General features: G+C 42.5%; 1 protein-coding gene across 1 annotated transcript in view; it reads right to left on the bottom strand.

Moving 5' to 3' along the window:
* Positions 1–13090, bottom strand: part of ASAP1 (ArfGAP with SH3 domain, ankyrin repeat and PH domain 1) — a 252092-nt gene that overhangs the window by 60099 nt on the left and 178903 nt on the right. The window contains exons 15-16 of the mRNA XM_065399859.1: positions 8608–8771; positions 6719–6852 (exon numbers count right to left, since the gene is read on the bottom strand). Coding sequence (XP_065255931.1) covers positions 6719–6852; positions 8608–8771 — 298 coding nt within the window. The remainder of the gene's footprint in view (positions 1–6718; positions 6853–8607; positions 8772–13090) is intronic.

Raw genomic sequence — 13090 nt, 5'->3', positions numbered from 1 at the left:
AACTGAAGTAGGTTTTAGCACCAGAGAAAAGCTTAAGGCCTTTTGAAAAAACTCACTGTCATAGAAAAAAGAACAAGGAGTACTTGTGGCACCTTAGAAACTAACACATTTATTTGAGCATAAGCTTTCATGGGCTAAAACCCACTTCATCAGATGCATGCAGTGGAAAATACAGTAGGACGATATATACACACAGAGGACATGAAAAAATGGGTGTTGCCATAACGAGAGTAATCAGTTAAGGTGAGCTATTATCATAGGGTGGGTGAAGACCAAAAAGTTCTCCACCAGAGGAAGGAAGGCATTAATTGTCACCAAATGCATTTGCAGCAAGCTGAGGGACAGACCTGATGTTTTTAAAGAAAGAAGGTAGTCCAGAATGGGTAGTATCTCTGAGCCCTGCGGAGGTACAGTAACTTCTCACTTAAAGTCATCCCGGTTAACGCTGTTTCGTTGTTACTTTGCTGATCAATTAGAGAACATGCTCATTTAAAGTTGTGCAATGCTCCCTTATATTGTTGTTTGGCAGCCACCTGCTTTGTCTACTGCTTGCAGAAAGAGCAGCCCGTTGGAGCTAGCTGGTAGGGGCTTGGAAGAAGGGTGGACCGGCAGGCCCCCATCAGCTCCCCGCTCCCCTAAGTTCCCTGTGCAGCAGCCGCCCAGCAATTGTCAGGCAATTCAGCTGTCCCTCCCCCCCACTGCCCTGTGCTGCTCCTGCCCTCTGCCTTGAAGCTGGTCCCGGGAGCCTCCTGCTTGCTGGGGGGAGGGATGAGACAGGGGGGAGAGGGGTGCTAATGTCAGGGTGTCCCCCTTCTCCCCCCCGCTCCTGTACCCCCAGCTCCACAGAGCGGGGAGGAGGACACACGGCAGGGCTCAGGATGAAGGGAGCTTGCTGGCAGCAGCTGCTATCTCAACTTGCTGATCTCCTTAAAAAGGCAATGTACTTAAAGTGGGGCCACTGTAATTAAAGGGGCAATGCACGTCTCTCTCTCTCTCTCTCTCTCTCTCTCACACACACGGTGTGTGTCTCTGTCTCTCTCTGCCATACTGTCTCTCTTCCCTCCATTCTTGCTGCCTTGTAGAGTGTGAGGCTACATTAACAACAATGTGTTAACCCTTGAGGGCTCAGCCGAGTTCTAGTTCATCATTTAGCAGCAAGGCATTCGCTGGGAAATATCCCACCCTCTGACTTCACCACCTCAACCAAGCTTCATAATCATCATTGCTGGGTACCGTAATAAATTGTTTATTTAAAACTTATACTGTGTGTATATATGTGTGTGTGTATATATATACATATATAAAGTATAGTCTTTTGTCTGGCAAAAAAAATTTCCCTGGAACCTAACCACCCCCCATTTACATAAATTCTTATGGGGAAATTAGATTTGCTTAACATCATTTCACTTAAAGTAGCATTTTTCAGGAACATAACTACAATGTTAAGTGAGGAGTTACTGTATCTGATGGCGTTGGCACAGATGGAAAAACTTTTATTTTGCAGCATAACATTTTCTTATAGAGACTTTTCTGCTATTATTAAGGATGGATTTTACTGCCTTAGAACATGACCTCTCTAAATTCATCATCCATCCAAATACCGAGCTATTAGACAGAGGGATGCTGGATTAGGATGGATGGTCTTGCCTTTGTCTTCAGTCAACAGATTAGGAAACAGCTGGTTTTGTATGCATGGACTTGAAGCTATCTAAAGGATGATCAAAGCTACCTCGGCCACCAGGGTGCTACTAGGATTATTGATGCTGTGTCTTGCTTGATTTTCCTCAGGATTTGAGATAAGAGGGGAATGAGTGTACATTAGCATCTCCTATCAGCGTATCAGGAGTTGTGTCCCTGAGCTGCTCCAGAACAGTAGTCTGGGCATTTCTTGTTTTCTTCGGACACAAAGGCATCCACAAAGGGAATTCCCACTGTCAGATGTGCTGTACCACTGAGCTGTGAAGCATCCAGTCACGGTCTCTGTGGATGTTCCTGCTGAGGCTGTCCCCTAGGATGTTCAGTACTCCCACGAGGTGCACTGCTGAGAGACAGATCTGGTGTCGGATCAGCTTGATCACTTCCATGCAAAAAGGCATAGATTTCACTCCTCCCTGTTTGTTTATATAGTATACTATAATCATAGTCTTCGTGGGCTAGAACCTACTTCATCAGATGGTACATCTGATGAAGTGGGCTCTAGCCCACGAAAGCTTATGCCCAAATAAATTTGTTAGTCTCTAAGGTGCCACAAGGACTCCTCGTTTTTTTTACTGATACAGACTAACACTGAAACCTATAAATCATAGTATCTCACATGACCGGAACATACAGGGCATGGAATCTTTTGCAGGCTTTGTGTACTGCTCGCAGTTTTTTGTGAATCTTGGATTCTTGCTGGGTCCAAGAGCATTGAACCATGTTTGCCCACATGCACACCCAAACCCTATAGGGAGGTATCCATTATTAGCTTCTTTGTGGATGGACAGGAAACAAAGGGAACCCCTACACACACAGCTTCTCTGTCTTCCCATCAGATGAATGATGTCAGAATACTGTGGGGAAGTGAGACTTGCTTGACCAGGCTATCCCTGTTCAGAGCATAACCACACCTGAAAACACTGGAGATGGAGCCTTGCAAAGGGAGTCACATAGGTACAGGGCCATGTGGCCTAGGAGGATCAGGCAGGATTGCACTGACCTCTGAGGGCTCAATCAAAGATAGATGATGAAGTCCCTCAGAGCTTGGAATCTGTAAGTATGCTTTGGCTGTAATTGAATCCATAGCTGCTCCAATAAAGTCTATAATTTACATGGTAATGAAAGTGGTTTTTTCTAGGCTCCCTAAGGATTGAAGGACACTGACAAGGGATACATCATTGACTGCACTTCTCGGTATGATTGACCCCTGAGCTGCCAGTTGTTGAGGTAGGGAAATATTGGAGTGACCTGGTTATGAAGGTATGCCGCCACAATAGATAGTACACCTTTGTGAAAACCCTCAGGATGGTTGAGAGACATAAGGAAGTACTCCATATGGATAAAGGTTTAGGCCCACCATAAAGTGCAGGAACCTCCTGTGTGCTGGACAAATGTGTATGTGGAAATAGGTGTCCTTTAAATTGAGAACTGCAAAGCAGTCATCTTTCTTCAAAGAGGAGATTAGAGAGGCAAGATGACCATTCTGAATCCTTAACAGTGGATGAAGACATTCAGTTGTCTGAGATCCAGAAAGCGTCTCCAGCCTTTCTTCTTTCTGGGGATGAGGAAACATCTTGAACAAAACCCCCTTACCCTATACTGAGGAGAGACAAACTATATAGCTCCAGCTGGAGCAGGGAGTCTACCTCCTGTCTGAATATTCTCCCATGAGAGGGGGAGCCTGAAAGGAAACAGGGAGGGATGTTTTCTGGTAAGGATGAACAGAAGTTTTATAAGTTATCTGGTGGTGACAATTTCTGGGACCTATTAATGCACCATGATATGATGCCATGCTGGGGAGAAATGGGCCAGGTGGCTACTGAATGAAGTGTGGGTGCAGGAGGGCTGGTTTGTGACTCTCAAGGGTCCTGTCAAAAAGATTTCTTGGCAGGAGCCTGGGGCTGGTGAGAGAATGACAGAGACATTCTGTCTGCTGCACTGCACTCTGGTGCTTCCTGGAAGGCTGATAGGCCCTTTTGTAGTAAAAGAGCTGAGAAGAGGGACACTGCTTATACAGTGGTTGTGTGGAGTATTTTCTCCAAGGTGCTGGGATGCATATACCCAGGAAGCAGAGAATTGCATGACGGCCCTCACAAATATGTAATGACTCATCCATTTTGTCACTGAACAGGTGGTTGCCCTCAAAGGGAAAATCTTCCAAAATGGCTTGAACTTCCTTTGGAAATCCAGAGGACTGGAGCCATGAAGCTTGTCTCATGACAACAGAAGTCGCCATGAAGTGAGAAGTGGTGTCTGCTGTATCTAGAGAAGCTTGAAGGAACGATCTAGCTATCACCTGACCCTCATCAATCATGGCTTGGAAATGCGATCAAGCTCCTCGGGTAGGTAGTTTGTGAACTCAAAAAACTTCTTATAATTAATGAAATCATACTTAGACATCAAGGCTTGATAATTTGTAATGCAAAATTGTAAGCTAACCAAGGTGAAACACTTCCATCTGAAGAGGTCTACTTGTTTCATGTTCTTGTTGGAGGCAGCAGACTTAGGTTGGTGTAGTCTGTTACATTCAGTGATGGCCTATACCACTAGAGAGTTCGGTGTGGGGTGTGAAGGTAAGTTTTTCGTCCTTTTAGAAAGAACAAAGTATTTCTTCTCCATTCTTTTCAGAGTAGGGGGCACAAGTGACTGGGTTGTGCTAGACCTTTTTTGGCCAGCTCTAATATAGCCTCGTTGATTGTAAGTGCCATCTTGCTAGGGCCTGCACTCTGAAGGATATCTAGCAACTTACGAGTGGTATCCTGAACTTTTTCCAGGGGAATCTGGAGTGCATCTGCAATTCTCCTCAGGAGATCTTGGAACTGCTTAGTCACCGGATGGTGATGGCGAGGCAGGTGCAACCACCTTATCAGGAGATGAAAACAAAAACGCTGTTGGGGAGAGTAGGTCTGTTGGTTCAAGTTGCTCCTTCTCCCCATAGTGCTCCTCAGTGAGCAGGGGTTCTTCCTTATGAGGCGACTCCTGTCTGATCCTCTGTACCCAGGAGATCTCAGTGTGAAGGACCATATGGGTAAGCAGGTGGTGCTATGGGGAAGGATACCACTGGTCCTGAGCTGGGCAGGGTCCTGTGGGATAGGGTGGGTGCTCAAGAGCCTCTGGAACCTCTCTTGGGGGTAATCTTGTATCTTGGTACTGTCGGTGGACCCACTGTCTCAGTCTCAAACTTTCCGGAAGAATACGAGTCCTCAGATTGCACTGGTGGAGCTGCTGGTACCAGTTATCTTGTAATGCCTCAGTGGATCATAGGTACCAGCAAATGGCCAGCGATGTGAGAAACTCTCTGCTGATTACTGGCTCTGAGAGGATTGGTGACCCCAGGTCAGAATATTCAGCCAGGTCATCAAGCACAGTACATCCAGTCCTTGAGGAAGGTGAGCAGGAGGAGCTTCTACTTCTTGGCAGAGCCAATGGTGCTAATTTAGATCAGGCAGTGAGAGCTGGTACTGCTGAATCCTTCTTCTTGCTGTGGGATGGTACCAGCCGTGTGGGCAGCTGCCTTCTTTCCCTCACCGATGCTGATCCTGGCCCTTCAGCAGTTGGTAGTTTCAGAGCACTCTTGGTTCTCAGCACTGACGAGACAAGCCCATGCTTCCTGTGAGCTCCTGACACACCCACAGCAGGGTGCAGAGTCCCACCAGACTTTGAGGCCACAGGGGAAGAAGTCCACTTCTTGGATCATGACTTGGGAGGGGATTTCTCTCGTTTTTTGAGAGAGTGCTCCCAGCTGCTCTGCCTCCTAGTCTGTAGTCTTCCCTCTGATGATCTGGAGTCTGCTAGCACTGTGGCTGCATGGGCACAATAAGCTGCCTCTGGCCAATGCACAGAGGGGTCTGATGACCCAATGTTGAACTGGATCATCAGGGAGAGTTCCACCAGGAATCTTCTGAATTGCAACACTCGATATTGCTGGGTTCAGAGAGGAAATGAATGACAGATGCTGCACTTGGAATGGATAAGGCAATAAAAACAAGTATTGTGCAAGTCACTAACCAGGAAGACCCACGGGCAGGCTACACAGGACTTGAAACTGGGGATCTCAGGCATACTAAGTACCCCAAATGAGGGATAAAACTCCTACTAACACTATCTAGCTAAATACTAAAAACTAAGTAACTAGAAAATGGTAAACTATTTACAAAAAACTGGAATTTGAAGCAGGAACATTAGCAAAGTTGTAGACACTTGGAGAGGTTCCATCTCAGACAAGGGGTGGTAAAAAGGAACTGGAGAGACGCCACCATTTATGCACTCAGTTCAGAGCACAAGGAGGCAGAGGGTGCAGGTGTGGACCAATGAACACTGCTAATGAAAAATCTACTGGTCTCAGGCACAGGGTGTGCATGCGCACCTCAAGTGGAATACACATAGGGACTATCATTCGGAGAACTTCAGAATTACCTTCTCCTTAAATCCTAATAATTTGTACATGTTCTCTCCTCCCCACTCATAAACACTTTTCACAGTTTCCTATGCAAAATATAAATCTTTTTCTAGGTCAAACATATTTTGTTTGAAACATGTCAAACTTCACTTTTGTCTTCTCCTACATCCAGTTCACAGTATCTCTTATCATCAGTGCAGGATCTTTCCCTCCAAATTACAGTTTCATTCAATGCAATTTAATGGCAACATTCTGCACTCTCTTATAGATTGCAGTTAGCTTCCCTTTCTCTTATCATGCAAAGATTTTGTCAATGGCTTTTGATTCAGGATCAAGGCTACCTAACGAAAGGTAATATTCGAAGTATATCAATACTGACAGCAGCAAATAATACATCATTAGGAAAAAACTTGATTCACTAAGAAAATAAAATTGATAAATGGACAAAAGTATAAGTAGTACAAGATAAATCCTTCTCCACAGTACTAGCAAAATGTGAATATACGTTTTTCTGAAAAATATGTCCTTTAAAAAATAAGTAACGGTACATTATTCTATATCTGGAAGTATCCCTTATATGCTGAGTATCTGACTAAAGATATAAAAACTACAGAGACTCACCAAGAGTTCAGACGTTCCTAATTTGTCTAGTTCCAAAGACTGGATTCGAGAAATATGAACACCCATTTCCCTATGTATTCCAGAACACTCTATACAGGTTAAAATGCCCAGGTTCGTTGACAGCCAAGTTGGATCTGTAGAAGAGGTTGAGAAATAATACTCAGCAAATATTAAAAAGAGTGAAAGTTATATTCTGTAAAAACCAATATTCCTCAATGAAAATGACTCCTCTTAACAAAAGCAACTTAATTATGAATATCTCATGCTTTTTTTCAAAATTCATCACCAAACTGAACCAAAAAGTTAATAAAATGCATTTTTCCATGAATCAAATTAAGTTTGTATATTCTAAAAATCCACCACCTATCTACACATCTAGGCCAAAATTTTCAAACCCAGGTGCCTAAACACATATTTAGGCACCTAAATGTAGTGCCCATCCCCCATATTTATCCATTTTGGCCTTAATTTTTAATGCTCAAAGTGTATTTTTTCATAAAGGATTCAATTAAGAAACATTTCACTATGGATGGAATGGACATCCATAGAGGTAACCTTTAAACTATAGGGCTGGCCCAGAAATAGTGCTCTGCACTGCCATGTGGGCATCCCTAAGTTTAATAGCCAAATAGTTCTCACATCATGAATGTTGCAAAATGAGCATGTTCAATGCGTGACAGTTGTTGTTTTTCTTGGAAAACTTAACAGCAACAACATGGGCAGATTACACAAGAAAGACAAGTGGTTCAAAATGAGCCTCATTCAGTCTTCCTTGACCAGATAATTAAGTGCCCACTATGTGAAGTCTTGAGTCAAGAGTTTAAAGCAAAAAGAAAGAGGAGAGATGCTTGGGACTTCATTAAAAATACAACGTGGCAAAGGTTAATAAAAAATGTTTCCCCAGATTTCCAGAGATTTAAATTATAAACTACAAACTATTTATCATCTTTCAGTATTTAAAAAGCAGTATTTTTCTATGGTTGCAATATTCTACTTACATATCTATCAATCTAAGCATTTCTAATGTACCCATCATTGTAGAATGTAGCTACCAGTATAATATTGGTATCTGCTACCTGCCAGAGACATTATTCTTCTATCTATCCCAGTCCTCCATTCTGAGGAACCTCCTTATGCTATGAAAGCAGCAGCTATCAAGCAGTATAAACTTAGTAGCCCAACAATGATTTATAACTCTTAATTGTCCTCAAGCTCAGACAAGGGAAAATGACTGACCTGTAATTCTGCTGCTCTGAAGATATCATTCCGAAAGGATTCTTACACTGAGTCTTTGCTTCCTGGCACAAGACTGGGAAAACTACCAAAGCTCTGAAGATTTTTGGCACCGATGGGTAAAAGGATAAAGCACAAACCAGGACACCCTATTGACAGTTGTGTCAAGCGCTTAGCTTAATTGCAAACCAATAAGGGGGTGGTTTGTGCATCGCCCTATTACCATTGTCCTTAGGGTCCAGAAATTTTAAGATCTTTGGCAATTCCACGCATCTCATGCTATGAAGCTGAGATCCAAGAATAAGACTCCTGGAGGATTACATCTTCCTTAATCACTGCCTAAGCACGACTCACTTCCAAGTAGCTTACAAAAACAGTGATGCCAAACAATTTCCATTCCATTGCAATAAGGATCTGGAGAGAGTGCAACATCATCAGCAGTTCAAATCCCACAATGGGGCTTGAACTGCTGAAACTGAGTGCAGATAACACGCAACAGTGATGAATGAGACTTAGAACACTTGCTCTTTTAAACCAGGGTTGAAAGCTAAACTACATATTGCTTAGAAAGTTAATCTGCACTCTAAAAACTTTTTAAAAATAAGTTATTTTGCTTGAAATAAGACATTTGGTGACATTCATGTAAATTAAGATACCTGGTGATCCACAATCACAACAGACTTCATTTCCGGGTAATCTCTGTATATCATCAATAATGGCTTTTGTTAGATCCTCTAAACTGTTTTCCCCTGTGCTCTGCTCTCCGCGGAATGCCATGTTTAATGCTTCTTCTTTACTGTTAGTCAATACTGATATCCATCTAGTATAAAATGAAGGGTTTTTATGAAGATTGTTTTGCAAATACAACTTTACCTATAAACTATAGCAAGTTTGCAGGTGAAAGAACAGGGTAGACGTGGAGGGGAGGGAGTATACTGGGGGAGAGACTGAAAAGAAAGAATGGGGGAAGGGCAGAAGTAAAACAAAAATGAGAGAAGGAGGAACAAAGTAAAACAAGGGGAAAAGATTTTTAAATTGCTCATCAAAAAGTGTTTGAATTAATGTACTGGAACAATGTGTGCCATCATATGTAATTCCTGGTTTCTGCAAGTGGGTTAGAGCCTGGGAGTGGATAGAGACTAACGGCCAGATTTGGAATGTAGGTACCTAGGTACTTTTGAAAATATCATTAGGCCCTTATCTGCATCTTTAGACACCTAAATTCTTTAAAAAATCTGGCCCTGAGTTTTTTTCTATAATAGCCCATATACAAGGACTATGAAGGCCAAACAGACAGGACAGGTCAGGAGTAAAAATGGGACAGGATTTTAGAAAAGAGGAGGAAAATAAGAATAGAGAGTAATGGAGTAACAGTAGTGGCCAACATTAAGACTGTAACTGGTAAAATGTGATCTTACAGATATCAACCTGCAACTTAGTCAAGTTAAAACAAATCAACAGAGAGTTAAAAGTTGTTTCAGGTATTATACCTGTCCTGAGTCTACCCACTGATTTTTAAGGGTTATACAATAACATTTTAAAAAGTGTATTTCTCTCACTTCCTGTTGTGTGAAAGACCCAAACTAAGAGGGGACATTGACTAACAGCTTTTACAAGGGAATTAGAAAAAATGGCTACACACTAAGTGCTGTCTAATATATCAAATGAGCAAGCTGAAAAAACAAATCAAAATAAGAACAAAATCCATTTTCCCCCCCTCCAATCTCTTTCAGCTACAGTAATTGTTTGTTACTTGGAGCTAAAGCAGATAAAATAGCACACTTCTGTCTAAAAATGCTCTAGCTCCTCTTAACCAATTTCCTGCTTAGATATTTCAACTTTCTATACTCAGTGTGTGATTTTTTTCCCCAGTGTGCTGTAATGTCTAGGTTCAACTGAATGGATTGATGATGAAACTTTAGACTTAATTTCATAGTCTCTAGATTGCAAATACTAACACATGTAACTTTAGAGACATAAGTAGTTTAATGGGGAACTCATACGAATAAAGTTACATCATAAATGTTTGCAGAATCAGGGCCTGAATTTGTATTTGCACTCACATATGCACTTTTTTGTTTTGTGATTAATGCACAAAAGATGAATCTGGGAACAAACTGTCTTTCCAAAGAACTTGCAAAGGAAGGTTAGTAAAAGCAAGCTTAACATGTCCCCTTCCCTCCCCCCCGGGAAATGTAAGCATTTCCAATATTTTCCCTCTATAGTTCTGTGTACGGAAACACGTGCCACACATAATCTGAATTTGTAAAGTAAAATATATAAACACACTCTAGGTGGCAGTCATTTGCAATTTTGCTAATGAAGACCAGTTTGAGAAAGAAAAAGGAAGTATTCTTGGTTTCTGATATTAGCATAATCCAGATAAATTTAGGTAATGTACAAACTGAAATATTTGTTCATTTAGAAATTGGCAACTGGCTTAAAGAACTTGTCAGCAGCTACAGTTATTACAGTTCCAATTTAATTGCAATTAGGATAAATAGATTAACATCCAACTTCCAATATACAATAGCAATTTAAAAAAGCAACTTTCAATCACCATCAGAAGTAATGAAAATTAGAAGAAAAATTGGATGTGAGAGCTGACCACAGGTTTGAGCTAGAGTTTCAAGCATTCTTTTATTTACTACAGTTACATACAGCAATAACAATTCTCTTTTTATTCCTTTTAGCCAAGGAAATGAAAAATTCCATATAGCTGCATATCACCTGACACAATCTCTGAAAAATTCAGAGCACAAAGTGTCATACTGTGTGCTGTAGCTAGAGATTATCAGCAGGGCCAATTCAACACAAACATTCATGCCATTTATATAACAAAATTGCTCATTAGCACTCCAAATGGCAGAAATATAATATACACATTATTCACTGAAGAACAACTCCCTCTCCCAAAACCTCAAACCAGTAAAATGGCATTTTAACCCAATATGACATTACCAAGTGTCCTATGGTTCTCTATTTTAATCATAGCTTTGTTGTTTTGTACAGTTTCTGTTTGAAGTACACAGAATGCTTCTGCTTCACTGTATGAAGCCACTGGACTCAATGTAATATGCAAAGATGATCAGATAGAAATTTGTAGTGTTAATGAGAACCAGTTGCACAGTTGTCCAATCTTATTATAGGCCAAGGTTCTGCAATCTCTACCACAATTAAGTAGTTGTCCAGCTTTCCATGTTGTTTCTTTTCCTCAGGTGTCTAGATATTGGACATCTTTCTGTTTTCTCCGAGGACTCCCTTATTGCCCACAGGTTTCTGTCATTGGTCTGTTTTGGGGGCAGTGTGCTGAGCCAAGTAGCCTGCTAGGCTAGACTGAGAACTTGCTAATGAGGTTCTAGTTTGCTATCCTTTGATTCCTAATCCCTTTAGGATCCCTTGACAAGATGGCAGGGCTAATTCAGGGAGAACAGGAGTTCATAAAAACAGCTTCTAAGCAACTAAAGGAACTAGCAAACAGGGAAGTTTTGCAAGGGAGTTGAGAGACGGACTGTGGGACCCAGATACACCTAATAAAAATCCTTTAAACTTAGTACAATAACCTCCCTCCACACACACACACACACAATAAAATAAAATAAAGAACAAACAAATAAATCCTGCAAGACTAAAAATAATACAGGCAGAAGTCCAGCAGTATAGTGAGGGGCTATCCATTTTTTTGCACTGAATGCAGCATGTAGGACTGCATACGTGTACATTCAGTGCAGGCCTTCAGAGACAGACTACGGGCTCTTGAGACCAGAGTGGCTGAACTGGAGATGCTAAGGGAGACAGAGAGGTACCTAGAGAAGATTTTCAGGGACACAGCAGAGTGGTCCTACCCCCAACCTGATAGCCTTTCTGCTGTTAAGGAGGATGAAAGTCTCAAGGAAGGAGAACATCAAGCTGGAGCAGAGGAAAACATTCCCATAACTGGGTCCCTCCTTCCAGATAATGTCCTGGTATCCTCTCGCAGTGAGGATACCTCTCCGGGTGAGGGGACCCCAGTTATTAGGAAGAGACAAGTAATAGTAATGGAGGTTTTAATTATTAGAAATATAGACAGTTGGGCTTGTGATGATTGGGAGACTGGCTCAGTGAATTGTCTGCCGGATGCAAAGGTTGTGGACCTCTCGAGACATCTAGATAGACTTATGTGACATGTTGGGGAGAAGTTGGTGCTCATGGAACATGCACGTAAAAATGACTTAGGGAGAGGTAGGAGAGAGGTCCTGGAGGCCAAATTTAGATTAAAATCCAGGATCTTCATGGTAGCATTCTCTGAAATGCTTCCAGTTCCACATGCAGGCCCAGAAAGACAGACAGAATTACAGAGTCTCAATGCATGGATGAGATGATGGTATTGGGAGGAGCAATTTAGGTTTATTATGAACTAGGGAACCTTTTGGGAAAGGAGGACCCTATCTAGGAAGGATGGGCTCCACTTAAACCAAAATGGAACCAGATTGCTGGCATGAAAAATTAAAAAGGTATTATAGGAGTTTTTAAACTAAGGGCTGGGGGAAAGCAGGGCCGGCTCCAGGCACCAGCCCACCAAGCTTGTGCTTGGGGCGGCACCTGGAGGGGGGCGGCGCAGTGCTCCGGCTCCGGCCGCCGGGGAGAGCGGAGCCCCGAGCGCCGGGGCTCGCCGCCCTCCCCCCGGCGCTCTGGCCGCCGGGGAGAGCGGAGCCCCGGCCGGGGCTCACCGCCCCCCCCCCGGGGCTCCGGCCGCGCTGTGGGGGGGGGGGGGGGAGCGGCCGGAGGCTTTTTTGCCTGGGGCGGCAAAAAAGCCAGAGCCGGCCCTGGGGGAAAGCACACGGTTTGGACACAGAAGCACACAGTTTCTTTAGGGGAAAATTTATTAAAGGGGATACTCTATATCCTAATAAAGATGAGAGAATATAAGTTGAGAAAGTACAGATAAGAACTGAAGAGAAACTCTGAAATGAAAAAGAGTCCCACTCAATTACATCATATGAAGCCAGACAACGAAATATTGACAAATTTTAGAAGTGCTTGTGTACCAATGCAAGAAGTCTAAATACTAAGATGGGTGAACTTGATTGCCTGGTATTAAGTGAGCTATTTATATAATAGGCATTAAAGAAAGTTGGTGGAAAGATGATAATGGGACAT

Source organism: Emys orbicularis, chromosome 2 (genome assembly GCF_028017835.1).
Source record: "Emys orbicularis isolate rEmyOrb1 chromosome 2, rEmyOrb1.hap1, whole genome shotgun sequence".
NCBI classification, from domain to species: Eukaryota; Metazoa; Chordata; order Testudines; family Emydidae; genus Emys; species Emys orbicularis.
Note: the sequence above shows the minus strand (reverse complement) of the source record. Positions and strands in the feature narration are given on the sequence as shown.